This window comes from Gadus morhua, chromosome 12 (genome assembly GCF_902167405.1).
Source record: "Gadus morhua chromosome 12, gadMor3.0, whole genome shotgun sequence".
In the NCBI taxonomy this organism is placed as follows: Eukaryota; Metazoa; Chordata; class Actinopteri; order Gadiformes; family Gadidae; genus Gadus; species Gadus morhua.
In genome coordinates, this window is record NC_044059.1 from 8,324,426 (window position 1) to 8,352,229 (window position 27,804).

At 43.6% G+C, this 27,804-nt stretch overlaps 1 protein-coding gene across 2 annotated transcripts; it reads left to right on the plus strand.

The window, feature by feature from the left end:
- Positions 1-1,243: 1,243 nt before the first annotated feature.
- Positions 1,244-27,172, plus strand: LOC115556335 (uncharacterized). 2 transcript variants are annotated; one of them, XM_030373543.1, is made up of 11 exons: positions 1,244-1,398; positions 1,482-1,531; positions 1,629-1,755; positions 19,602-19,673; positions 19,760-19,845; positions 21,316-21,455; positions 21,890-22,025; positions 24,646-24,739; positions 24,854-24,932; positions 25,150-25,229; positions 25,412-27,172. In XM_030373543.1, the coding sequence occupies exons 1-11, from the start codon at positions 1,376-1,378 to the stop codon at positions 26,133-26,135; spliced, it is 1,611 nt and encodes a 536-aa protein (XP_030229403.1). In that variant the 5' UTR covers positions 1,244-1,375; the 3' UTR covers positions 26,136-27,172. The 2 variants fall into 2 exon arrangements, with proteins under 2 accessions (XP_030229403.1, XP_030229402.1); XM_030373542.1 differs by lacking the exons at positions 19,602-19,673; positions 19,760-19,845; positions 21,316-21,455; ... (3 more) ...; positions 25,150-25,229; positions 25,412-27,172 and adding exons at positions 1,917-1,988; positions 2,076-2,161; positions 2,594-2,733; ... (3 more) ...; positions 7,588-7,667; positions 7,850-9,499 and having other exon boundaries at positions 1,246-1,398.
- The last annotated feature ends 632 nt before the right edge of the window (positions 27,173-27,804 follow it).

A 27,804-nucleotide genomic window follows, 5' to 3' on the forward strand; every position in this document is an offset into this window, starting at 1 on the left:
GATAACCTTGAATTAATTGAACGGAACAGAAAATGTTGTATAGCTTGCTAGACTGGCTTTAATGTAACCTTTCAACAAAACACCACTTCTGGAAATTTGACTTTAATACATAACGGTGTATATCTTCGAAGTTTTGCAAACAACAACATGTGAACATTGTGGGTTAGTGTTGTGTTTTTAAGTTGAAAAGCATGCATTTGACGCTGATTGCAGGATTGGTGCCTGATTCTGCGTCAAGTGCTCTGTTAGTTTGTCTAGGCTCTGTGAAGCCTGGTCTACTATGCTGTAGACACTGTCAGTTAACTTCCATATTAGATCTATCATTTGCTGTTTGCTGCTTTTGAATAAACAGAGCCGTTTATAATAGGCACATAATGCTTGAGCCTGACATTTGATTGCCATACAGTACACTCCCCAGCAGTACTATCACTGAATACTTCAGACCCGCTGTAGCACCAGCAAGACAAATCCCCACTGCTTCCACTCAACACTCAGTGAATGGTGAGATAATAGGCATGAGGCAGAAAGCTATTCTGCTCGAGTCTCTGTGCATTCTGTCTGTAGAGTAATACCAGACCTCTAGAATCTCCTCCCTACTATGCACCCACACAGAGTTGTTTCTCATGGAGCAGAATATCCGCTTGATTAGCCCCATTAATCAGAGTGACGAATGAATTTTGAAACCTGCCGTCTCTTCTCCATGGACCGTGATTGGACAACACAAAAATAGAGACGATCGCCCAACCCTACAACACACAGCGAGCAATAATAGGTATATCATATAATTAACTTTGTCATATTGAGTCAATTAGGGGGAAGATAAGTCAGGGTTTCTTTTTTGTTCTGAGGTTTGCTTGGAGCATTTGTCTACTTAATACCCATAACTTTTGTAAATTAGCTCTGCAAAGTATTTATTTGTCATTTCTGGTTTAAGTAATGAACTATGAAGGTTATGCGAAATAGGATACTGACCATCAACAATTACATGTATGCATGTATACTATTGATGCTTAATTAAACCTATTATTATTAGAAGTAAATTAAAAAAGTTAAAAGTAAAAAAATCCTCCAGGAATTACACACACTTGTGTACATGTGTTTTACTCGGTGTATATAACACACGTAAACACAAAGTATTATTTCAGGTTCGCCGAGTCAAACCTGACCATAAATAGCTGGTCCTTAGTGTTGCTGACCGACTGCTGATGATTCATTAGATTCTCTGGAAACGTGATCCAGAACTTCCTCCTTCTCCAATGTAAAAAGGAGGGGCATTTCCATTGGGTCTAGCCAAATTTATAGCATCAACGAAACGCAAGGACGCACAAGGAAGTGGTTTCGTTTTCAGGAAACTCAACAATACTTTTAGTCGACAATGGAGCGGATACCAGGTTTACGGTAAACTAAGATTGTGTACCAGTTTTGTGAATGCATTCAATGTAATAATAATGGTGTGACATGTTTTCCTCTATTGGATTTAGGTTTTACTTTGGCGTTTTCCTTCTAAACTGTATTTCTATGGCAGCGCAAGGTAAGGAAGTCTTCCATTGAAACCTACTCAGTGAGATTTGCGGTGTTTCATTTTTCCTTACTTGTAATACAATGTTAATATCGTTTTGAAAACACAGGGCTCAATCTTCACTGCGACAACGACTTCGACAGGCTGATGATGTGTGCGTTCAATCCCCCGCCCGACGATCCGAGCTGCGCCGAGTACACACTCAACACCCGAGTGGAAGGCTCACAAAGATACACGTAATTATTAATGCCAAACATTAATACATTGATTTGAAAATATGAAATGCCAAGTAACATTGTAGGCTTAGGTCTATAAACATTCGTTCATGATTCATAGTGACGTCACTATTGGAAGTTATTAAAAAATATAAAATATTGTGCTTTATTTTACTTTTCAGTGAGAGGAATTGCAATTTAACACCGGACCCAGTTCGGACGGGAAGGTGCAGTTGCTCGTTGGACATAAATGGGTAAAGATTTTATTTTACAAATGGCACATATCTGTTGAATAACTAATATCGAATATGCTTCTAACTTTAACTTGCTTTTTTTATGAGGTTTAATGTGGGGGACGATTACACAACAACGCTGCGGAAAGCTGGGGCTCTAGTGGTTTCCAAATACATCTCAGCTTACTCCAACGGTGAGTTTAAGCAAGCAGTTTCATACCTGAAAAAAGTCATACCTGCTCCAGAGGCTAATGACCAGTATATGTCCTCCAAGTGACATATACACATGGACACCGCATTGGCCTCTAAATGTCTATGGAATCCCCTTCTCATGACTGACATGTCACTCTGTATTCACTGTATAATAACACCTCATCTTAATAACCTGTCTCTGTTTTACCCGTGCCTGCTCTTTAATGAACTTTCTCTGCAGCCACTGTCTAACTACCTATACCTGCTTCTTAATTATGGATGTATTATCATTGTCTAACACCTACCTGCTCCTTCATTAATATCTCTGTTTTAACTGTCTTACCCCTACCTTCTCTTTAATTACCTTTCTTTGTATTCGCTGTTAAACCCCTACCTGAACTTTCTCTATATTCACTGTCTAATCTTTACCCCAGTAAAACCCAAAGCCCCAAATATCACTTCGGTGACAAGAGAAAAGGGGAATTATCTGGTGACGTGGGACACAAAGTACAATGACCCCTCCTTCGAGCTGACGGTGTTGCTGAACTACCGCAAAGAAGGAGAGAACGGCACGGTATGTCCATTTACACCAGAGACCCCAGTTCAAGGCCTACATAACATCCATTGACATCTACATGTCCGTCACTTTCTAATTTCATCACTTAAGTCGATCTCTCTACAGACTCAAGCACACAAAGGCAGAATGTCCTGTAAAAAGTAGCATTACAAAATTATAAATGACTCAGTGTAATGTAAATATGTCTGGTAATAATTTGCTATTTGTGGAATTGTAGATGTAGAAATTTTGCTTTTACTCAGGTATCTTTGGAAAAATTGGTAAAGGTTTGGATTCTTCTGTTGGTGTTAGGATTTAATTCCTTGCTGCCCGTCTTGGTCATACAAAGTGTTGGCTGGAGCCTAACATAGGCTGTAGATGAATCCTAGACTGATATTTATTTCTGAGCCATGCCGTTGAAGCTGTGGTCTTTCTGTTGCAGGAAGTGAACGTTTCGTCCATGGAGTCTTATGAGATTTTGGGCAAGTCCCTGGAGCCGAGTACAGAGTACCTGGTCAGCGTGCAGAGCTACTCTGCGTTCTACAGTGAAAGAAGTGGAGACCTGACATTCACCACCCGTAAGATCTAAACCCCCTACCTCTGGTCCCTACCTATCAGGCTACTGCCGGCTCTGCTACCTAAACTCCTGCTGGTCTCAGTTCCATCCCTCTCTATCTCCGCCTATCCCGGTGTACGTACACCGATTCTAGTTGATGATAATGAGTATTATCGGATGGCATCTGCAAGAAACTGTATATATATGTGCATCCTATTCGTGGTATCAAACAAGCTTCATAAATGCAGTAAATTTCCCACCAGTTAATGAAGAAATTGTATATACTAGTGGTAGGAAAGGCTCAGACGTTTTTCTCATATATATATAAAATACCGGTTTGAATGATTTCTTTGAATTCAAGGGTTAAAAGTCCCATGGCATGAAAATAATTTCCTGAGGTTTTTCTAACATTCATTTGAGTTCCCCTAGCCTGCCTACGGCCCTGTCATGCCAAATTTGTACCGGCTGCCAAATTTTTACCGGCCTACGTCATCAGTTGTTGACAACTTGACAACTGATTTGATTGGGTTGTCCGTTGCCGGGCAGGTTTCAAAAAACATCTGCATCTGCATCTGCAAGAAACTGTATATATATGTGCATCCTATTCGTGGTATCAAACAAGCTACATGAATGCAGTAAATTTCCCACCAGTTAATGAAGAAATTGTATATACTAGTGGTAGGAAAGGCTCAGACGTTTTTCTCATATATATATAAAATACCGGTTTGAATGATTTCTTTGAATTCAAGGGTTAAAAGTCCCCATGGCATGAAAATAATTTCCAGTGGTTTTCTAACATTCATATGAGTTCCCCTAGCCTGCCTATGGCCCCCCAGTAGCTAGGAATGGCGTTAGGTGTAAAACAACCACTAGGTATCCTGCTCTACCTTTAAAAAATGAATACTAAGACCCTCCGAATTCAAAATTGTTCCCATATGTCGTCATAAGGGGCCAAGTTACCTCCCCTTTCTCTGCCTTGCCCGCCCAGAGAATTTGGCCTGCCAATGAGACAATGAGCTACGACCGTGCAAGCACCACGTGTGTGTGTGTGTGTGTGTGTGTGTGTGTGTGTGTGTGTGTGTGTGTGTGTGTGTGTGTGTGTGTGTGTGTGTGTGTGTGTGTGTGAATACACACACTGTAACGCAAGTGTTCCTTGTTATACATTTGGATAACCGTTCTGCTGTTGGTGTTATGGCGTATAACACGACGGGTTCTCTGACGTCGCTGGTATTTCCACAGAGAGACTCGTAGTGGGGTATATCTCAGCCAAGGTTGAGCAGGAATTGGGGGAAAGGAACTTTGGCTTTGACTACCTGAAGTACATGAGCCGCGACATGGAGGAGAAAGGGATTGTTGCCCGCGATCGTCTCCCGCCGGAACCCCGCTGCCCGCTGCCGAAGCCACGGTGCCTCGGCAGCGGGCAGCGGGGCTCCGGCGGGAGACGATCACGGTCAACAATCATGGGCAAAAATCCCTTTCTCCTCCATGTCGCAGCTCAGTGTACTTCAGATTGATGTGGAAGTGGAAGAACCAGAGACATCGGAAAACCCGACGCAGTCGTTTGAGATTCATAATATCGTCTGGAGGCGCACACGGTTTTTGGCCGTGATAATATATTATATGATATAGATATCTATGTTTAATATGATATAATTAAGTCCGGAGCACCCGGACTGTTCTAGAATATTTACAGAACACAGCCAAAAGCTGTGTGCGCCTCGCCATTGTGATACATCCGCTGTAAACGCGAGCGCATGGTACCGTGGCCGCAAGTTGCTCAGAGCCACACCCCTATCCTCCACCTTGACCCGTCTCTAAAAAACGGCACGTTTGAGGAAAGCTCATTGTGGGACTGGCTCGTAGTGGTTGTAATTCTGCACCAAGGCTGAATTTCTTGAACGTCTTCAAGTACTGTATTAGGGGCCCACTAAAAGCTATATAAAGTAGCATGCCATGGGATCTCTAATGATCTACGTGGAGAAAACAGTACATTTTTATTTTGTAATAAATATGGCTATTTATAATATGAATAAAAATGAATAGGAAAGTCTCTCATGGAAATCCGTTGAGAAAGCTAATCGTTACATTACTTTTGATCAAGAATACGCACGGCTCCCCGTTTACTTGTTTCTGTCTACAAGTTTGTCTTGGCCTCTATTATTGCAGCAACGTTGCTGTATCACAGTTAGGGGTCAAAGCAGACAATGCGGCGTATATGCAGTAGCGTACCGTGGGGTTTAAGTCAGGGCCTTCCGTAACAAACTCCACCAACGGCAAACCCCCAAACACTCAGACATGCACACAAATTTCCTATTAAGTGCCAATACAGCCACAATGCGCTACTGCATAACATCCACAACAAGACAGTTGATCTTCAGCAACAACAACAGCGCACACGCACACCACTTTGCATTACCACAGAGCTAGAATAATGCAGCATCACCATCAGATCTTTCCTTATGTCACTCCGCAACCAGATTGCACATCACACACATGAAACAAAAACAAGTGTTCACAGTTATTGTTATTTTCACCGGATGCCTTCGCAACTTCAACGGATTCAAAAAAGTAGCCTATAGCGTCAATAGTACAAGTGCAACGCCAGTTTATTAACAAAAATGAAACATACAAGTAGGCCTTTATGCCACATATTTTACAACAGCTATTCCAGGCAGAATATTAAGCCAACAGGAGTAGTAGTGAACGGGTTCATTTAATAAGCTTATTAAGCGGCATCCACACACAGCATTACCATTAAGCCTACTGCCCAAATTCCAGCAATATATTTGCGTTTCCAACCATTTAAAAAAATGTGTTATAAACTATAGTACCACAACAACATTATCGCTCCTACACAGTGCAAAGTAAAACTCGCCCATCACCATGGCCTGATGTTTTAAAGCTGCCTTGGTGAAGCTGTTAAGACTGCTAAATCCGGCGCTGTTCCATGTCCCCTCACTGATGTTGAACAGCAAACACAGCGAGTAGAATAGGTTGTTCTGAACGGTGCTAGCCGCTAGCCAGTCATAGCGGCTGTAGTTGCACTCTGTAAAGTGCCGCACAAAACCTTTACCGGCCTGGGTCAGCCCATCCAGCTTCGGTGTAGGACTTCCTCTTGAAATTAAATCTGTCTTCTCTCCAAAGGATTGCCTTGAAGAAGGCAAACGAAGAAAATCATTAACAGGATCGCTAGGTAGGTGCTGTGAAGGCGGTGGCCATAGAAGTTCACTATCAACGCTGTACCACCAACGATTCAAAATTTGCTGATGACATCACCGGGAGGCCAGCGCCGGCATATTGCTGGACCTGGGGCCGTTCTATTACTACACATCAACATTTGATTGGCTGATCACACACGTCAGTCAAATTTATTATCGAATGGGAGGTGGCAGCTTCAGCGAAAGGCTAGCAGTACTTTTAGTGCTGGCCCCGCCGGTCCATGTACCCTAGCTGTGATGCGTATTCAGCTGAGCTCAGCCTTACAAAAAAAACGGTTTTCCTTTTGGAATTATGTTGTAAGTACTGAAAAAAATATGGAATTAAGATGCGTTCAGACACAAATTAATATAATTTTGAAAACAATTATATCGATATATTATTTAGATTTTGACAGGTCCAGCAGAGAAGCCCCTGCTGGCCCTGACGGCCCACCACTGCGTATATGTCTCTGGGCTAATCAACAGACATACATAAATGCAGTAAATTTAGCATTTTCTTCGAGTTAATGAAGGAATGGTATAAACTGGTAGTGGGAGACGGTGAAAAGATTATGATGTTTTTCTCATACATAATATCTGCATGTTCTTTTTCAGCTGTGTCACCTACCACCATTGCGGTTGCGGTCATTGTGAGTCTGTGTGTTGCTGCTTTCATCATCACCAGTTTCCTGTATCTATTCTGCACACGGTGAGATGCCCTTATCCTCACAGTTACTTGTGTCATGATGTCATCAGTAAACTTTGTTAAAAGATGATATGAAAAAGGTTTTTATAAAATTCTATTTGTTCCATTTGTCTCTAGGTTGAAGGAGAGTTGGTGGGATAGCGTTGGCGACTATAAAAACTCAACTTTGTTATTCATGGTCCCAAGAGATCACAAGGTACACAGCTTTATGGAATTTCACAAACACAGGCCACTGTTGTCGTTGGTGAGGGGGACATTTTCAGTCTTTTGCAAACTGCCACCTCACCACTAGTTACTACTAAATTCTACACAATGGACCTTTGACCAATAGGCCAAATCTTTTAAGAATCATCATGGGATATAAAACGGGAGGATTCACACATTGTTTTAACAATTTTCCGACCGTTTCACAGGTGCTTACGCCGCAGAAAACTCCCCTGAGCTCTGTCTATGTTGAGGCCTGCAAAGAGGACGAATTTGACGAAAAACCATTGTGGGTTAATATTGCTGGCCCTCTTTTGTTTCAAAAAGTCTTCACTGTCCTGTACATGAAATTCAATAAACTGTTTATACGAAAATACCGTAGTCACAGGAGTGACAATGATGATGTCACTCCATTAAATGACTCTCGAAACATCACAAATTACAGTCTTCCTCTCCTGCTTTATCTTCCAGGGACAGCGGTGGTAATTCCCTTCAAAGTACCGGAGCTGAAAGCGTGTCCTCGTCTCTGGGTTACTCTCAGAAGGTCTCCATTGACCTAATCTCCGATGTGGAGGAAGCCATGCGTATGGCCTTCCCCCAGCTCTCCACAGCTCCCTGCCACATCGATGCCCACAGCAACAATGGTTACAATCCAATCGCTGGGACCTCCAGCCCCTCCGTTTTTGAGAACATGACATATTCCATGTCTTCTTCTGGGACCCAGGGGTTATACGCTGCCAACCCGCCTGCTGTACTTAGTGAGTCCTTCTACAAACCCAGTATGTTGTGGGGTGGGGTACACAACCCTTTTCCAGATTCTCAGGTGCCTATTTTCAAGCTGACTGGACAGAGGCAGCCTTTCGATCCATCCCATATGAAAACTGACTTTTCCTATCAGTCGCGGAACACTGAATCGGGGAGCCTATCCCAATCAGAGGCTCTGCAGGTAGACCTCTCGTATAGCTGTTCTCCGGGTGACACCCCTTCTTCCTCCGACCTGCATGGCTTTGGCTCCTCTCAGTCTGGTGACAACTTGAAAGAGTCACTCCTAGTTGGAGAAGCTGACTGGTCCAGCATGATGGAACGTGTTTCCGTTGAGGAGAAACCGTCATTCAACGTCTGGGTTTCAAATCCTTCTGAGGTGTCCTGCCCTTCCCCTGCATGCAGCCTTGTTTCCTTGGACGATGACTTTCAAGAATTCCAAAGTATGATGAAGCGACCAGGAGTGCTCATTCCAACGGCCAACGACAGTATGCCCAGAGGTCGGCCGGACAAGCTTCCTGAGACTCCCTACTCTGGAATGCCTCAAAGAACCATAGAGGGAGCAAGCACCTTAACCCAAACAACACAAGCAGCCCAGGGTATTCTGGACACTCAAGGCAACAAGGTGTCTCTTCTGTCTGTGGATCAGTACAAGCTAATCATTATCAGTGATTATCATAGTGTTTAATTAGGTCTGAGACCGTCGACTTAATGGACACTAAGAGCCTCAATGTAAAGAGATTTAAGTTGTATTGAATTGAGAGCAAGGGCACAAAGCGTGGACCACTGAACTCAATGGTTATAACATGGAACCCGTGGTTATGTTAATTTATATCTGTAATATGAAGTATGTGACAAAAAGTATACACATTTTGTGCGTGTTTGCGTGTGTCAGATTAGAGATGGTTGGTTTTTGTACAGTGGACAAAACATTTCATGGACTTTTGTAAATATAAAGCACTTTCATATTATATTTTTAACTTGGAATGTTATAATAATGATCTTATAATGTTATAAACGAGTAATAAAATGTGGACTGTAACTTTTCACTCAAAAAGTATAGATGGAACAAGATGGAACCATTGGGTGACAAGATGCATCAGGTGCATAAATGCACTGTTTGCATTTGATGATGATGTTAATCATGTCAATTCTAACCCTCTATTTTGCAAGGTATAATAAGTATCTCTTCGCTTGCATCGAGCTCCTTCGAGAACACGCAAAGCATTGTTTATGCAAACAGTTGTCAACGTATATACCTGGTCAATCTATGCAACACGAGCTATTAAACCAAATGTACACCAGAGGGTGATTTAACATTCTACAAAATATAAACAGTGTTGAGCTCCCTCAACTGGACATGCTGTGTATGTTCTCTAGAGTTTTGTAGACGTGTGCTGTTGAATTTTTTTGGTCTTATATTCAATTTCAATTAAATATCTACAATAAAAAACTTTGGGTTACTTGACAGACAGGTCGGACTGTGCCACAGGGTCCCGCCCCCTGCACTTATACAGTCGACCCGCCCTCCTCAAATCATTCTATACCGGTTTCTTTCCGTGTAAATGCAAGGAGGGACGTGTTGGTGCAACACCTCACTCTGTCATCAAAGAACCAGGGATTACGTTAAGTAACCCAAAGTTATTTTTCTAACTTCGCTCGGTGTTTCACTATGGGAGATATAGACCACTCCCGTATTGCATATGTCTCCCGAAAAAATGCAAATTGAGCCAGGCAGCAAACATTACTTTGAGTCTGGAGAGATCGTCTCCAGCACGGTGAGATCGTCTCCACAGATGATTTACCCCATGGCCTTGGGTTCTCTGACCTAGGCTGTTGGTCGGCCTGTGGGCCAGCTGCGTGGGCTGGTCTGTAGGCTTTCTGAGGCCTGTTTCCCCCTTGTTTTCCCCTTGCTGCCGCCGTGGCGGCCGCAAAGCCTGACCTCGCTGGTTGGGGTGGGCGGGGAGACTGTTTTCGGGGAAGGCAGAGATCGAAGGCCTCTCCTTCCTGTTTCCTGAGAGTGCTGGTCTCTCTCATCTTTTCCAGCGCTGGACCAAACAGACCCTTGGTTGGGTCAAATGCAGCATCCATGACCTCGGCTTTCTGCGCGTCACTCAGTCCGGAGAGACTGAGCCATAACGCTCTCTCACCCGAGACTGCGAGTCCCATGACTCGGCCACAGCCCTGAACTGCGCCCCGTGAGGAGCGTAGGACCAGGTCATTGACGATGCAAATTTCATCCCAGGGGGCAGGGTTGGGTGACCCAGAGTCTAGCTGGCGACCCATTTCCTCAGACAGTAGTGTCATGGCATTGAGCGAACATACCGACTGCGCTGCATAGAGTAAATTCCAAACTCGAGTGATCGAAGGAATTCCTCGAGGATCAATCGAGTACTCGTTAAATCAAATCTATTTTTAGAATGCAATGCATCTGCAGCAGGAATAGGCCTGATGATGAACGGCAATAATACCAACCAAACATGTAATGCTTATTCTCCATCAAAACAGTCAGAGTTATCAGAGTATTCATTATTTATTTTTGCAAACGTTCAAAACACATTTCCCTTACAAAAATAAATATGCGTCTCACAATTTAAATCACGTCGAACCAAGGCCTGTAACAGTTTTAAAAAAACGAAACAAGTAGCCTAACCATTGCAAATAAATGCTTAAAGCTGCAAATAAAACGGCAGCAAATGGACTATGGAAATACTCAGCGTTGTGATCTTCTCTACACGCCCGGGATTACAGCTGCGTCTTGCGGCGGTGAAAATAGCCGACACACTTTCACTTTCACCGTTGCTGCGGGTCTGCTTTCCCGAACTCACTGTTGTGTTTCAGGAGCATATGTTGCCGCATAGTACTTTCTGGTAGCTCGATTTCGCTTGGCATATTTTACATTTCACCTTATGATCTCCTATTTCTTTAAAGTATTTCAATTCTTCGCTGCGGTTTGCTTTAACCGCCATCTCTTAACTTTTTGAATTCTGGCGTGCCTGCACACGGCACGGAACGCGCCATGGAAATGGATGCATTTAATTTTCTTTGTGCCCACGTCATGCGTTAGTGGCGCCGACAGAAAATTGATACATTTGCTTCAGAAAACTTTGTTTGTGTGTGTATATGCAAACTCGAGTTTGCCTGTCCACCAACCGAGTTCATTTGTAACGAGTAGTACTCGAGTAATCGATTCCTCACGCCCATCCCTTTATACATCCTCTGGTAAGTGGAAGAGGTGAGGAGGTCCATCTTACCAGGCAGGGAGATGCCTGAAGAGGCGGAGAGAGAGCGACGGTTTGGGTGGAGGTGGTAAGCCACTGAAGGCTCCACAGCTGGGGGTTCGGCCAGCCACAGCTCACCCATCCCGTGGATCTCCAGCTTTGAGCAGCCCTTGGTTGGAAGATTGCTCTTAAATGGCCTGGACCAGTAGCAGCTCATTTTCTTCATGCAGATGGGAACTGCTGGTAAGAGCTGCTTAGAAGGCGGCTGGGCTGGTGGGAGCCTCTTGCCGTCGTACAGGTCTCTCTCTGCCCCTTCAGCCTCCGGGGCTGCAGGCCATTGAATGCCTAGTTTTGCAGCGGCCCGTTTGCACACCTCATACAGGTTAGGCAAGGCAACCTTGCCTAACCTGTACAATTGTCTACCGGTTGTACAGCGTCAGAGGCGCTAGGGGGTCTGGACAGTTGGACCGGAAAAGTGGAGTCGTCCTCCTCCTCCTCAATTCCGTCCATGTCGAGGAGGTCAAAGTTGGCATCGTCGTCGCCCTCTGCGTCCTCAGCGCCCGGTTCCGCCTCGAGAAGTAAATCATCGAATAGCGGGAGCACGAGCGGGGATGCCGCCTCCATTATGTCCGCCCAGCTCGTTGTCGCGTGGGACTGATGGGTGCTAGTTGAGGCTATAGCGGGGGCACCCGCCAGGCAGGGATCCTGGTTGGTAGCCACCGTCACCCTTAGCCTCCTTTCCAGAATTTTCTCCGGCATCGATGTGCAGTGAGTGCATGAATGCGGGTCCGCTAGCGAAGCTTGAGTGTTTTTAATGCCCATGCACGCTATGCACATGGGGTGGGGGTCCCGGCCTGATATGGAGGCCCCACATGACGCGGGGCACAGGCGGGATACAGTCTCCCTAGCCTTCGGCTCCGACCCTTTGGCGGGGGTGGCGAGCAAAGGCATACCGCAGAGTTCACTCGCCGTGATGCGTTCGTTATACTCCGGGTGTTTTGGCTCAGCCAACAAGCTAATGTGTACTGTGCCGTGGTAAGCTCGCCTTGACGCGTTAGCCGATAAGCTACACCGTAAACCAGTGACACCTGTAAACAAATACAGGGTAACCGGAGAAGCAGCTCGCCTTTTTGCGGACACTGCCCAGCGGGTGTAGTAATAATTCATTGAATTTATTTAGCGCTTTTCTAGACACTCAAAGACGCCTACAGTGAAGGGGGGGGGGGGACCTCACTAACCACCACCAGTATGTAGCACCCGCTTGAGGTGGAGAGTGAGGGATGAGGTGGAGAGAGAGGGAAAAGAACATTTAACACTACTATGGACCACATGTAAACCCTAGTTTAGTAACAGATAGCTTCTTACAAAGTTATTACTCAGCCGAACCAGGTTAAAAGCCTACGACTGCGTTCGACGACGGAATCCTTGACGGCCCGTCTGTGAACTGTTAAGCAGTTTAAAGCTAACCTAGATGAGCTGAGGGAGCTTGAGTAGCTTTCTCACGGGAAGAAAGCGAGAATGATTTGAGGAGGGCGGGTCGACTGTATAAGTGCAGAGGGTGGGACCCTGTGGCATAGTCCGACCTGTCTGAAAACCTTTAAGTAGCCTACTGAGAATCCACAATGGATAAATATTTAAAAAGGCCTAATACTGATAATCCTAAACAAAGCGGAAAAGTTAGGAGGTACGATGAAAACGACATTGTCTTTGGATTTATGATGTGATGTGCGTTGTGCCGATGTGCGTTGTGTGTCTTCAAGTGTTAGCGAACGAATCAATGAAGCCGGCTAAGCTAAAGCTTCATCTCCTAACCAAGCACCCCGAGTACAGTGATAAATCAAAGGAATTCTTTGTGAGGAAAGTTGAAGAATATATCCATCAACGATCAAAACTCACTAATTTGGCCACAACGTCTGAGAGGGCACAGAAGGCTTAATTTTTAGTGGCTCAGCAGATAGCAAAATGCAAGAAACCTCATACCATCGCACAAGAGCTGATCCGCCCAGCAGCAGTGAGTATGTGTGAGATAATGCTCGGGACAGAGGCAGCAAATAAATTAAAAAGCATACCCCTCTCCGATGACACCGTGAAGCGGAGGATCGATGACCTGTCGGATGATATCGTATCGCAGCTTCTGGGGAGACTTTGTTGCAGTGAGGTGCAATTTTCCATACAGTTGGACGAATCAACTGATGTGGCTAGCGCAGCACAGCTAATCACTCTTGTCCGCTACCCGTGGGATGGAGCCATTCTGGAGGACTTCTTGTTCTGCAAAGAGGTCCCTGGCAGGACAACCGGCGTGGAGGTATTCAAGATCCTGAATGAGTTTTTTGAGTTCCATGAGCTGAGTTGGGGGAAATGTGTGGCTGTTTGCACTGATGGAGCTGCAGTAATGACGGGCCGAAAGAGCGGCGTTGTCGCTCGGATAAAGGCAGTAAATCCAAAAGTGAAATCTGTGCACTGTATGCTGCACCGGCAGGCGCTCGCCTCCAAAGGTATGGAACCAGATCTGCACTTTGTGTTGAGTACAGCTGTAACTGCAGTTAATTTTGTTAAGTCAAGGGCATTGCAGTCACGTTTGTTTGGGAAACTTTGTCGGGAGATGGATGCGGGCCATGGCACACTGCTTGACCATTCTGAAGTAAGGTTGCTCTCTTGTGGGAAGGTGCTTCAGCGGGTATTCGAGCTACGCAGCGAGATGTCAGAGTTTCTCTGGACTGAAAAGCCCGACCTCGCAGAGTTTTTTTCCGACCCGGAGTATGTTGCCAAATTGGCATAACTTGTGGATGTATTCAGCATTCTCAATAGCCTCAACCTCTCCATCCATGGACGCTATGCATCCAGGGGTGGACTGGACACCTGGCATACCGGGCATTGTCCCGGTGGGCCGTTGACCCAATGTGGGCCGTTCCGGTCGGCTATGTTTTATTTTTTTCTCTCTCTCTAAATTCCCTCCAATTGGGCCGGCCAATGGGCTACAGAGGGCTAGCAGTGTGTTGCCAGCATCGACACATATTATTGGTCTATGGGTTACACATAGGTTTGTCATTGTCAATCAATCATGGGCTGACAGGCTCAGAGGGCCCTGACAGTGCTGTCAATCACAACACAAACCAGGGTGGGCGGGACCTCCTGGCATGGGCCGGATTCGCAGGAGTCGGGACGGAGCTGAAAATGGCTGCTTTCACACCGCCGCGCGGCAACTCGCCGCCTCCATTCATTTCAATGAGGGAAGAACAGCAGAGGGGAGTCGGTTACAAAAGAAAACCAGAAAGCGGTTGCCGCCCACGTGAACGTGCACAGATTATGCCCTACCGCTCAGCTTACCGTAATCTTTCAATTAATTTATTGTTTACTGAGGTGATGACTATTTCATGTGGTGAGAGGAATGCAATATGTGTATGTTTAAAGGTTTATGTGAAGAAACATACTATATGTGTGATGACAATTGGTAATTCATAAATGTCTCTTTATATTCTCTGCTACCATCATCTCCTGTCAAACAGGTTTTCCTGACCTGCTAGAAGTTCTTCTATGATGCGAGAGAGCGAGAGAGCGAGAGCGAGAGAGAGAGAGCTTCTCTTGACTTTGTGAGTTTATTATGCAACTAGTTTTTTCTCAGATTGAAACAAAAGGTCTATTAAGTTCAATTAACAGTTATGCAGGTAGGCCTTATGGCTCTTTTGAGACTGAAGTCATCCTTCATGACGGATAAATTTGTTCACTAAGTGTCACTCCATCAAAAAAAAGGCTACATGGCTACATATACTTGTCAGTACACAGATACTGAGTACAAGTTCTGTTTGCTGTTTCTTGCAGGTCATGAATTTGGTGAGGAGTGTAGCTGGCTGCGGACGAGGAAGTAGGGCAATTTACATATTGCCCTAAATATAACCATAAATAGAGAATTGAAATTTTTTCTATCTATAGCTGTGTGAAAAAGTCTAAGACATGAATTATAGGTCTGAATAGATATGCATTCTCATATACGTGTATGTGCACATGTATACATACATGTGCACATGCACGTATATGAGAAAAAAAGAAAATCTCTATTTATGGTTTGACTGATGACTGAGTCACAGTTCAAACAAATTAGTTTCAGCTCTAATGCTGCAACTGTCTGTAATATGTTTCTATTTAGATTATTTGTCAGGATATTTTGTTATTATTGTCCGAGTCTGGTTTTAACTATGCTGGGCTTACACCAAAATATTTTCCAAGTCCGAGACAAAAAACTGCAAGAGAGAATTTAGCGTTGGATCAAGTGTGATATTTAACAAGGGTTTTGTAGATATGTAGATATGGGGCAGGGGTTGACACTAACGGTTGCCCGCTTGCCCGGGGCAAGTAAAAAAAATATTTGGGCAAGTTGAGATTTTTTCTGGTTGCCCGAACGGGCAAGTGGATTTTGGGTGGATGTTAATATAAAAGCTATTTATTCAAATGTTTTTAGAAACTGCAGAACAACCTTTTGTTCCTCAAAACCACACAAAATAGAAGTATTTGCAATTGATCAGCGCGCTGTCTTCTCTTCTCTCGGAAAAGCGAGTTAACAGACACGCATCGCTTCAGTGCGAATATAGCCCCGCCCTCTGTCACTCACTCGCAGTGCGGTCTCTGGCAGTGATTCGCTAAAGGTTAGCCAACACAGCTAGCATCTCAAGTGCAGCACCTCCGCGAACGGTTTAGGTAGAAGTTAAATGGAGTAGTGATGGAGGAGTGCAGTTTGGAAGTACTTTGGATTGAGGCAAATTATCAAGGAAAGTCAAGAACACGGTTTTGGGTTTCATAACTGTGCACATGCACAGCAATAGCGATCTTTTTCACGAAATTGGACCCCACAAACTATATATTACATGAAAGCTGAGCCTCCACTTATTCCAACAGTCCAAACCATATCATTCTGTGACTAAAACTCGCAAATAACAAATTAAGAAGAAACGTCCCCTTTTCTTTAACAACCAAAAATGAAGTATTACCTTTGTGATTTTTGTCCACAAAGTTGATTCTGATCTAATAAAACCACCATTAACAGATTATCCAGTATCTGGGCCAAATTTTGCAAATTAACATGGTGTTTTCAATCAATGAATAAGAGAAGGTTTCTTAGGAAATAGGTAAATTGCCTTCAATCAGAAAACATATTCTTCAGCGCAATCTAGTGGCCATATATTTATTTGCGAGTGTTTGGCTTGGTGCATTCGATTGCCCTGAACTTTAAATAGAGGTGTCAAGTGTCAAAATTGTAAGATATCTACCTTTATTTGTGTCTCATAGTAAGACAGTGCTCCCAACTGATAACGACCAACTGATACTGATAATTATTTCAGGTGGAAATGTTATCTTCCACTTATGCTGTGTTCCATGGCTTTATTCACTTTAACCAAGTATTATCCCCATTGAATATTTCACTTGCACAACAATCTTTCTTTTGGCCCAAAGATGACATTATCACCCTTGCAGTTGTGGAGATATAATCTATTTACTTTGGTTATGTTCTTTCCTGAAAAAAACTTTTCCCCTGATATCAAAAATGGTATAGAATATGGATCTTTTTCCAGGAATAGTATTGAAGTTAGAAAATCCAGTATCGTGCCTTAGTGTCAACCCCTGTGGGGGGTGGAGATGCAGCGACCACAAGAGGTCTGTTAACTTCCTGTTCGGGTTTGACACCTTTCTTGTCAGCAGCATCAGAGACACAAACTTGGAAAAACAAAAATCTGTACTATTATTCGGATGTATGTACTTGATTAAATTGTTTTAGTCAAGTACATACAGGGTTCTTCCCGTTCGTCTCGTCCCACCCTCAGTGCTGATAATGTAGTGGGCTGGTCTGGACAGAAAATGCCAGGGCTGAATTTTTGTCCCAGTCCAACCCTGTATGCATCCATTCTTGCCATTAGCGGCAAAATAATTGCTTTTATGAGGAAAACTGAGCGATGGAGAAGAAAACTCCAAGATGGAGTGACCGACATGTTCCCGCAACTCACGGATTATCTTCACGCAAACAACCTCAGTTGCTGCAGTGAAAGAGGTTAGCCATCCCCTCACCTCACTGCACTCAGCAAGCACTTCAATTCGTACTTTGCGGACGTGAACACTGATGCTTGGGACTGGGTGCGAGATCCCTTTGCTCCAGGAGTAACATGTAGCGGCCTCACTAGCAAAGCAGAGGATGAGTTGGTGGACTTATCTTGTGATCGGACTCTGAAGGCCCGATTCCAGCAGGTGAGCCATGTAGACTTTTGGCTCTCCCTCTCACGTGAGTATCCTGAGCTCACAGCACAGGCCATGCAGGTATTGCTACATCATCGTTCTCAACTTTGACTGCAATGAAGACAAAGTACAGAGCTCGTCTCCATGTGGAGAGTGATCTTAGAGTCTGTTTATCGTCCATCACGCCAAGACTGGACAAACTAGGTAGTGAGAGACAGACACACCCATCTCATTAGTGACACATTAAGCTTCTTAATTAATGGGGTGCCTATTCATCTCTCTTTCTGCTTAAGTGTATGCGTTATTGTCACCTTGTATCAGTGCTTTTGTATCGTCTGTTAACACTTGATTTGATTAATTAAAGAGTTGATGTTGCACTTGTTACATTGTGTTCCACTGTGTTTCTACAGTTAAAAGTATCTCTCTCTCTCTCTCTCTCTCTCTCTCTCTCTCTCTCTCATCTCTCTCTCTCTCTCTCTCTCTCTCTCTCTCTCTCTCTCTCTCTCTCTCTCTCTCTCTCTCTCTCTCTCTCTCTCTCTCTCTCTCTCTCTCTCTCTCAGATTTAGCATTGATTCATAATTTACCTACTAAAACAATTGTCTCTCAATGCATCAACTATTTTATTTGTTCAACAGTTTATTGTCTGTTACATCAATGTTTTTTGTACTGATCGTTGTCACTGTCCTTCATTGTTATTTGCTGAAGAAGAATTACCAAATGGCCCAACTATTTGTGTGTATGTGGGCGAATTTTTTATGAACACATTTATAAAAAAATCAATTAAAAAATGTAAAATCTATTTACATATTGTAAAGTTTTGCCAAAATGCAATAAAATACTTATTTAAAACTATTGTGGTATTAGCACTGAATGATTGAAGCATAAAAGAGTTCAAAAGCAGATAGAACAAATAGACATGAGCCTATATGATTACATTTGTGTTGTGGTTAAAGAAATTCTGCCCTATGGGGGGTTCCCGGCCCCATATAGTTTGAGAACCCCTGAAATCGGATACTGACCATCAACAATTATGTGTATGCATGTAGACTATACATTTATGCTTAAACCTATTATTATTAGAATAGAAATGCGCACTGTGCACACACATTAACAACGCATTATGGCCCCCTCTGGATTTCTTTTTCACGCAAGTTAAAAATTCATAAAACCGCCCCTGGCCTCATAAACGCCAGGAATTACACACACTGGTGTCTACGTGTTTTACCTATAACACATGAATACACCAAGTGTTATTTCAGGTGTGGCGAGTCAAACCTGACCATAATATAACTTGTCCTGTCCACTGCTGATGATTAATTTGATTATTTATAAAATGTGACACAGAACTTCCTCTTTAACCAATGAAAGAAAGGAAGGGCATTTCCGTGGGTCAACTTTATACAAGCGATATCTACACACAAGGACGCAACAGTTGGGTCAGTCCGAAAGCGGTTTCGTTTTCAGGAAACTCAACAATTTTAGTCGACAATGGAGCGGATACCAGGTTTACGGTAAACAAAGATTGTGCACAAGTTTATGTGAATGCATTCAGTGTAACAATAATGGTGTGACATGTTTTCCTCTATTGGATTTAGGTTTTACTTTGGCGTTTTCCTTCTAAACTGTATTTCTATGGCAGCGCAAGGTAAGAGAAAGTCTTCCATTGTAACCTACTCAGTGAGATTTGCGGTGTTACATTTTTCCTTACTTGTAATACAATGTTAATATCATTTTGAAGACACAGGGCTCAATCTTCACTGCGTCAACGACTTCGACAGGCTGATGATGTGTGCGTTCAATCCACCGCCCGACGATCCGAGCTGTGCCGAGTAGGCCTACACACTCAACACCCGAGTGGAAGGCTCACAAAGAGACACGTAATTATTAATGCCAAACATTAATACAATGATTTGAAAATATGAAACGCAAAGAAACATAGTAGGCCTACTACCCACATTCGTTCTTGATTCATATATGAATCACGAAAAATATAAAATATTGTGCTTTATTTTGCTTTTCAGTGAGAGGAGTTGCAATTTAACACCGGACCCAGTTCGGACCGGAAGGTGCATTTGCTCGTTGGACATCAATGGGTAAAGATTTTATTTTACAAATCGCACATATCTGTTGAATAACTATTATTGAATGTGCTTCTAACTTTAACCTGCTTTTTTATGAGGTTTAATGTGGCGGACATTTACAATACAACGCTGCAGAAAGCTGGGGCTCTAGTGGAGTTCAAAAACATCTCAGCTTACGACAACAGTGAGTTAAAAGGGGTAGTTCGGAATTTTGGACATAGGGCCTGATTCCGAAGTGAGCATTGGTATTCTATATCACTGGAGACAGTTTTCAACACATTTCATTCAGTCCTTCTAGTTGCAGAGTTCGCTCGTGCTAGGCTAGCGCAAGTCAACGGGCAATGCTAGCCTGCTATTAAAAACAGTCCCACTCCACAGTACACCCGAGGTAAATCAATTATAACGCCAGACTATAGAATTAAATGTCTGTGTTGATAGAATAATGTTAGAAATAAAACTAACCTTGCATCGCATGAATCATCGAGGGACTACTTTCTCAGCAGAAGCGGAATTCTACTATGCGCTGGTTAGGTTTGTAACCGAATCACGACAGAAGAACGTAAACAGAGAAGCGTGGGACAGAAGCGCAATTGAACGACTAGGCAACATGATGGTTCAGTGTGCTTTTAGAAATTGTAGAAATAAACGGTACAGATGGCCACCACAAAGTTTCCACCAATTTCCAGTGTGAAATCCAGAAAGGACTCAACTGTGGCTTGTTGCTGCTGGCTTTGACATCAAAACACCGGCTCGTACATGTACGGTTCGTTGGATACAACAAATTCCTCACAATCGTCTTCAAAAGCAGATGCATCGCTAACTCCTCCAAACGTGGCCATATCTTGTTAATTTAATACGCCTTCGTTCACTGTACTCGGCGTTTGGAGCAATGACAGCGGCAGGTAACCTAGGTGTCAGTCCGCCGCTGCCGTAGCCTACGTACAGGAATATAAACACTGCTGCTGAGACCCCGCAATTCCCTCAAAATGCAATGCAATGCAAGGTTGGTTTTATTTCTAACATTATTCTATAAACAGACATTTAGATTTATAGTCTGTCGTTATAATTGATTTACCTCGGGTGTACTGTGGAGTGGGTAAGACTGTTTTTAATAGCAGGCTAGCATTGCCCGTTGACTTGCGCTAGCCTAGCACGAGCGAACTCTGCAACTAGAAGGACTGAATGAAATGTGTTAAACGGTCTCCAGTGATATAGAATACCAATGCTCACTTCGGAATCAGGCCCTATGTCCAAAATTCCGAACTACCCCTTTAAGCAAGCAGTTTCATACCTGAAAAAAGTCATACCTGCTCCATAGGCTAAGGACCAGTAGCCTATGTTTCCTCCAAGTGACATATACACATGGACGCAGCATTGGCCTGTACATGTCTATGGCGTCCTCTTCTCATGACTGACCTGTCACTCTGTATTCACTGTCTAATAACCCCTCATCTTAATGACCTGTCTCTGTTTTAACCGTGCCTGCTTCTTAATTATGGATGTATTATCATTGTCTAACACCTACCTGCTCCTTCATTAATATCTCTGTTTTAACTGTCTTACCCCTACCTTCTCTTTAATGACCTTTCTTTGTATTCGCTGTTTAACCCCTACCTGAACTTTCTCTATATTCACTGTCTAATCTTTACCCCAGTAAAACCCAAAGCCCCAATGCTCAATTCGGTGACAAGAGAAAATGAGAATTATCTGGTGACGTGGGACACAAAATACAATGACACCTCCTTCGAGCTGACGGTGTGGCTGAACTACCGCAATAAAGGAGAGAACGGCACGGTATGTCCATTTACACAAGAGACCCCGGTTCAAGGCATGCATAACATCCATTGACATCTACATGTCCGTCACTTTCTAATTTCATCTCTTGAGTCGATCTCTCTACAGACTCAAGCACACAAAGGCAGAATGTCCTGTAAAAAGTAGCATTACAAAAGTATAAATGACTCAGTGTAATGTAAATATGTCTGGTAATAATTTGCTATTTGTGGAATTGCCAGATATGTAGAAATGTTGCTGTTGGTTATTCAGGTGTATTTGGAAAAATTGGTAAAGGTTTGGATTCTTCTGTTGGTGTTAGGGTTTAATTCCTTGCTGCCTGTCTTGGTCAAACAAAGTTTTGGCTAGAGCCTAACATAGGCTGTAGTAGATGAATCCCAGACTGATATTTATTTCTGAGCCATGCCGTTGATGCTGTGGTCTTTCTGTTGCAGGAAGTGGACGTTTCGTTCCTGGAATATTATGAGATTTTGGGCAAGTCCCTGGAGCAGAGTACAGAGTACCTGGTCAGCGTGCAGAGCTACTCTGCGTTCTACAGTGAAAGAAGTGGAGACCTGACATTCACCACCCGTAAGATCTAAACCCCCTACCTCTGGTCCCTAACTATCAGGCTACTGCCGGCTCTGCTACCTAAACTCCTGCTGGTCTCAGTTCCATCCCTCTATATCTCAGCCTATTCAGGTGTACGTACACCAAATCTAGTGGATTATACTGAGTATTATCGGATGGCATTTGCAAGAAACTGTATTTATCTGTGCATCCTATTCGTGGTATCAAACAAGCTACATGAATTCAGTAAATTTCCCACCAGTTAATGAAGAAACTGTATATTAGTGGTAGGAAAAGCTCAGACGTTTTTCTCATTTATGATACAATACTGGTTAGAATGATTTGTTTTAATTCAAGGGTTAAAGGCCCCATGGCATGAAAATAATTTCCAGAGGTTTTCTAACATTCATACGAGTTCCCCTAGCCTGCCTATGGCCCCCCCAGTAGCTAGAAATGGCGTAAGCTGTACAATGACCACTAGGTATCCTGCTCCGCCTTTAAAAAATTAATGCTAAGACCCTCCAATTTCAAAATTGTTCCCATATGTCATCATAAGGGGCCAAGTTACCTCCCCTTTCTCTGTCTTGCCCGCCCAGAGAATTTGGCCTGCCAATAAGACAATGAGCTACGACCGTGCAAGCACCACATGTGTGTGTGTGTGTGTGTGTGTGTGTGTGTGTGTGTGTGTGTGTGTGAATACACACACTGTAACAGAAGTGTTCTTTGTTATATATTTGGATAACCGTTCTGCTGTTGGTGTTATGGCGCATAACACGACGGGTTCTCTGACGTCGCTGGTATTTCCACAAAGAGACTCGTAGTGGGGTTTATCTCAGCCAAGGTTGAGCAGGAATTGGGGGAAAGGAACTTTGGCTTTGAGTACCTGAAGTACATGAGCCGCGACATGGAGGAGAAAGGGATTGTTGCCCGCGATTGTCTCCCGCCGGAACCCCGCTGCCCGCTGCCTGATGCCGAAGCGACGGTGCCTCGGCAGCGGGCAGCGGGGCTCCGGCGGGAGACAATCACGGTCAACAATCATGGGCAAAAATCCCTTTCTCCTCCATGTCGCAGTTCAGTGCACGTCAGATTGATGTGGAAGTGGAAGAACCAGAGACGTTTGAAAACCCGACGCAGTCGTTTGAGATTCATAATATCGTCTGGAGGCGCACACAGTTTTTGGCCTTGATAATATATTATATGATATAGATATTTATGTTTAATATGATATAATTTAGTCCGGAACACCCGGACTGTTCTAGAATATTTACAGAACACAGCCAAAAGCTGTGTGCGGCTCGCCATTGCAATACATCCGCTGTAAACGCGAGCGCATGGTACCGTGGCCGCAAGTTGCTCAGAGCCACACCGGCCCTATCCTCCACCTTGACCCGTCTCTAAAAAACGTCACGTTTGTGGAAAGCTCATTGTGGGACTGGCTCGTAAAGTGGTTGTAATTCTGCACCAAATAGGCCTTTATGCCACATATTTTACAACAGCTATTCCAGGCAGAATATTAAGCCAACAGGAGTAGTAGTGAACGGGTTCATTTAATAAGCTTATTAAGCGGCATCCACACACAGCATTACCATTAAGCCTACTGCCCAAATTCCAGCAATATATTTGCGTTTCCAACCATTTAAAAAAATGTGTTATAAACTATAGTACCACAACAACATTATCGCTCCTACACAGTGCAAAGTAAAACTCGCCCATCACCCATGGCCTGATGTTTTAAAGCTGCCTTGGTGAAGCTGTTAAGACTGCTAAATCCGGCGCTGTTCCATGTCCCCTCACTGATGTTGAACAGCAAACACAGCGAGTAGAATAGGTTGTTCTGAACGGTGCTAGCCGTTAGCCAGTCATAGCGGCTGTAGTTGCACTCTGTAAAGTGCCGCACAAAACCTTTACCGGCCTGGGTCAGCCCATCCAGCTTCGGTGTAGGACTTCCTCTTGAAATTAAATCTGTCTTCTCTCCAAACGATCGCCTTGAAAAAGGCAAACGAAGAAGATCAGAAACAGGATCGCTAGGTGCTGTGAAGGCGGTGGCCATAGAAGTTCACTATCAACTCTGTACCGCCAACGATTCAAAATTCGCTGATGACATCACTGGGGGGCCAGCGCCGGCATATTGCTGGGACCTGGGGCCGTTCTATTTCTACACATCAACATTTGATTGGCTGATTACACACGTCAGTCAAATTTATTATCCAATGGGAGGTGGCAGCTTCAGCGAAAGGCTAGCAATACTTTTAGTGCTGGCCTCGCTGGTCCTTGACCCTAGCTGTGATGCGTATTCAGCTGAGCTCCGCCTTACAAAAAAACGGTTTTCCTTTTGGAATTATGTTGTAAGTACTGAAAAAAAATATGGAATTAAGATGCGTTCAGACACAAATTAATATCATTTTGAAAAAAATAATATCGATATATTATTTAGATTTTGACAGGTCCAGCAGAGAAGGCCCTGCTGGCCCTGACGGCCAACCACTGCGTATATGTCTCTGGGCTAATCAACAGACATACATAAATGCAGTAAATTTAGCATTTACTTCGTTAATGAAGGAATGGCATAAAGTGGTAGTGGGAGACGGTGAAAAGATTATGATGTTTTTCTCATACATGATAAATGCATGTTCTTTTTCAGCTGTGTCACCTACAAGTATTACGGTTGTGGTCATTGTGAGTCTGTGTGTTGCTGCTTTCATCATCACCAGTTTCCTGTATCTATTCTGCACACGGTGAGATACCCTTATCCTCGCAGTTACTTGTGTCATGCTGTCATCAGTAAACTTTGTTAAAAGATGATATGAAAAAGTTTTTTATTAAATTCTATTTGTTCCATTTGTCTCTAGGTTGAAGGAGAGTTGGTGGGATAGCGTTGGCGACTATAAAAACTCAACTTTGTTATTCATGGTCCCAGGGGATCACAAGGTACACAGCATTATGGAATTTTGCAAACACAGGCCACTGTTGTCGTTGGTGAGGGGGACATTTTCAGTCTTTTGCAAACTGCCACCTCACCACTGGTTACTACAAAATTCTACACATTGGACCTTTGACCAACAGGCCAAATCTTTTAAGAATCAACATGGGATATAAAACGGGAGGATCCACACATTGTTTTAACGAATTTCCGACCGTTTCACAGGTGCTTATGCCGCAGAAAACTCCCCTGAGCTCTGTCTATGTTGAGGCCTGCAAAGAGGACGAATTCAACGAAAAACCATTGTGGGTTAATATTGCTGGCCCTCTTTTGTTTCAAAAAGTCTTCACTGTCCTGTACATGGAATTCAATAAACTGTTTATAAGAAAATACCGCAGTCACAGGAGTGACAATGATGATGTCACTCCATTAAATGACTCTCGCAACATCACAAATAACAGTCTTTCTCTCCTGGTTTATCTTCCAGGGACAGCGGTGGTAATTCCCTTCAAAGGGCCGGAGCTGAAAGCGTGTCCTCGTCTCTGGGTTACTCTCAGAAGGTCTCCATTGACATCATCTCCGATGTGGAGGAAGCCATGCGTATGGCCTTCCCCCAGCTCTCCACAGCTCCCTGGCTCATCGTTGCCCACAGCAACACTGGTTACAATCCAGTCGCTGGGACCTCCAGCACCTCCGTTTTTGAGAACATGACATATTCCATGTCTCCTTCTGGGACCCAGGGGTTATACGCTGCCAACCCGCCTGCTGTACTTAGTGAGTCCTTCTACAAACCCAGTATGTTGTGGGGTGGGGTACACAACCCTTTTCCAGATTCTCAGGTGCCTATTTTCCAGCTGACTAGACAGAGGCAGCCTTTCGATCCATCCCATATGAAAACTGACCTTTCCTATCAGTCGTGGAACGCTGAATCGGGGAGCCTATCCCAATCAGAGGCTCTGCAGGTAGACCTCTCGTATAGCTGTTCTCCGGGTGACACCACTTCTTCCTCCGACCTGCATGGCTTTGGCTCCTCTCAGTCTGGTGACAACTTGAAAGAGTCACTCCTAGTCGGAGAAGCTGACCGGTCCAGCATGATGGAACGTGTTTCCGGTGAGGAGAAACCGTCATTCAAAGTCTGGGATTCAAATCCTTCTGAGGTGTCCTGCCCTTCCCCTGCATGCAGCCTTGTTTCCTTGGACGATGACTTATAAGAATTCCAAAGTATGATGAAGCGACCAGGAGTGCTCATTCCAACGGCCAACGACAGTAGGCCCAGAGGTCGGCCAGACAAGCTTCCTGAGACTCCCTACACTGGAATGCCTCAAAGAACCATAGAGGGAGCAAGCACCTTAACCCAAACAACACAAGCAGCCCAGGGTATTCTGGACACTCAAGGCAACAAGGTGTCTCTTCTGTCTGTGGATCAGTACAAGCTAATCATTATCAGTGATTATCATAGTGTTTAATTAGGTCTGAGACCGTTGACTTAATGGACACTAAGAGCCTCAATTTAAAGAGATTTAAGTTGTATTGAATTGAGAGCAAGGGCACAAAGCGTGGACCACTGAACTCAATGGTTATAACATGGAACCCGTGGTTATGTTCATTTATATCTGTAATATAAAGTATGTGACAAAAAGACACACATTTTGTGTGTGTTTGCGTGTGTCAGAGTAGAGATGGTTGGTTTTTGTACAGTGGACAAAACATTTCATGGACTTTTGTAAATATAAAGCACTTTCATATTATATTTTTAACTTGGAATGTTATAATAATGATCTTATAATGTTATAAACGAGAAATAAAACGTGTACTGTAACTTTTCATTCAAAAAGTAAAGATGGAACAAGATGGAACCATTGGGTGACAAGATGCAACAGGTGCATAAATGCACTGTTTGCATTTGATGATGATGTTAATCATGTCAATTCTAACCCTCTATTTTGCACGGTATAATAAGTATCTCTTCGCTTGCATCAAGCTCCTTCGAGAACACGCAAAGCATTGTTTATGCAAACAGTTTTCAACGTATATACCTGGTCAATCTATGCAACACGAGCTATTAAACCAAATGTACACTAGAGGATGATTTAACATTCTACAAAATATAAACAGTGTTGAGCTCCCTCAACTGGACATGCTGTGTATGTTCTCTAGAGTTTTGTAGACGTGTGCTGTTGAGTTTGTTTGGTCTTATATTCTATTTCAATTAAATATCTACAATAAAAAACTATTATAGTAATCCAAAGCTCTGTATTTAGTTCATCTTACTTGAGGTGAATAATATCTGCCGTGTCGGTGAGAACATTTTAAGTGTCTCGGTCCTTTCCTAACCCAAGTGTAATCGACTCCAACGTCTGTGAATGGTGGTTCATCTGGAGAGACTCTATCCGAGGGTAGATCAGCCGTTGTCCAGGAATAGCATTTATACGCCGACAGAAAACACATTGAGACAGGATTTTTCTGATCAATACTGTGGCACCAGGAATCCAATATTTCTGACATAGTCTGGATAGCGTATGGTTGCGACCACCATGTCCCACCTCTCCATGAATGTGTCGTAGAATGAGGTCAGCAATGTGAAAGTCTTTGGACAGAATGACAGGATGTTTCATTTCTTCTGGCATTGCAGCTCTGCTTAGGCGACCAGGTATGGAAGAATGAGTTCATCGGCTGGGATCCAGAGCAGTGCGGCACAGAAGAGATAACGTTGCCTAGAACCCAGTTTTGGACACCAGATATGGTCATCAATGAATTGTAAGATTCATGCACAACTACAATAATCAAGTGTGAAACACAGACGAAACGTATGGATCAAATGTTGTCATTGTCTTACGTTGTTCCATAAGTTTATGCCTTTAGCTCCAATGATCTACAAAA

Coding starts and splice junctions, on each gene's coding strand:
- LOC115556335 (XM_030373542.1), top strand. CDS start 1,376: ATGGAGCGGATACCAGGTTTACG. Junction 1,756..1,916: donor GAAGGCTCACAAAGATACAC/GTAATTATTAAT, acceptor TTTACTTTTCAG/TGAGAGGAATTGCAATTTAA. Junction 2,734..3,157: donor AAGAAGGAGAGAACGGCACG/GTATGTCCATTT, acceptor TTTCTGTTGCAG/GAAGTGAACGTTTCGTCCAT.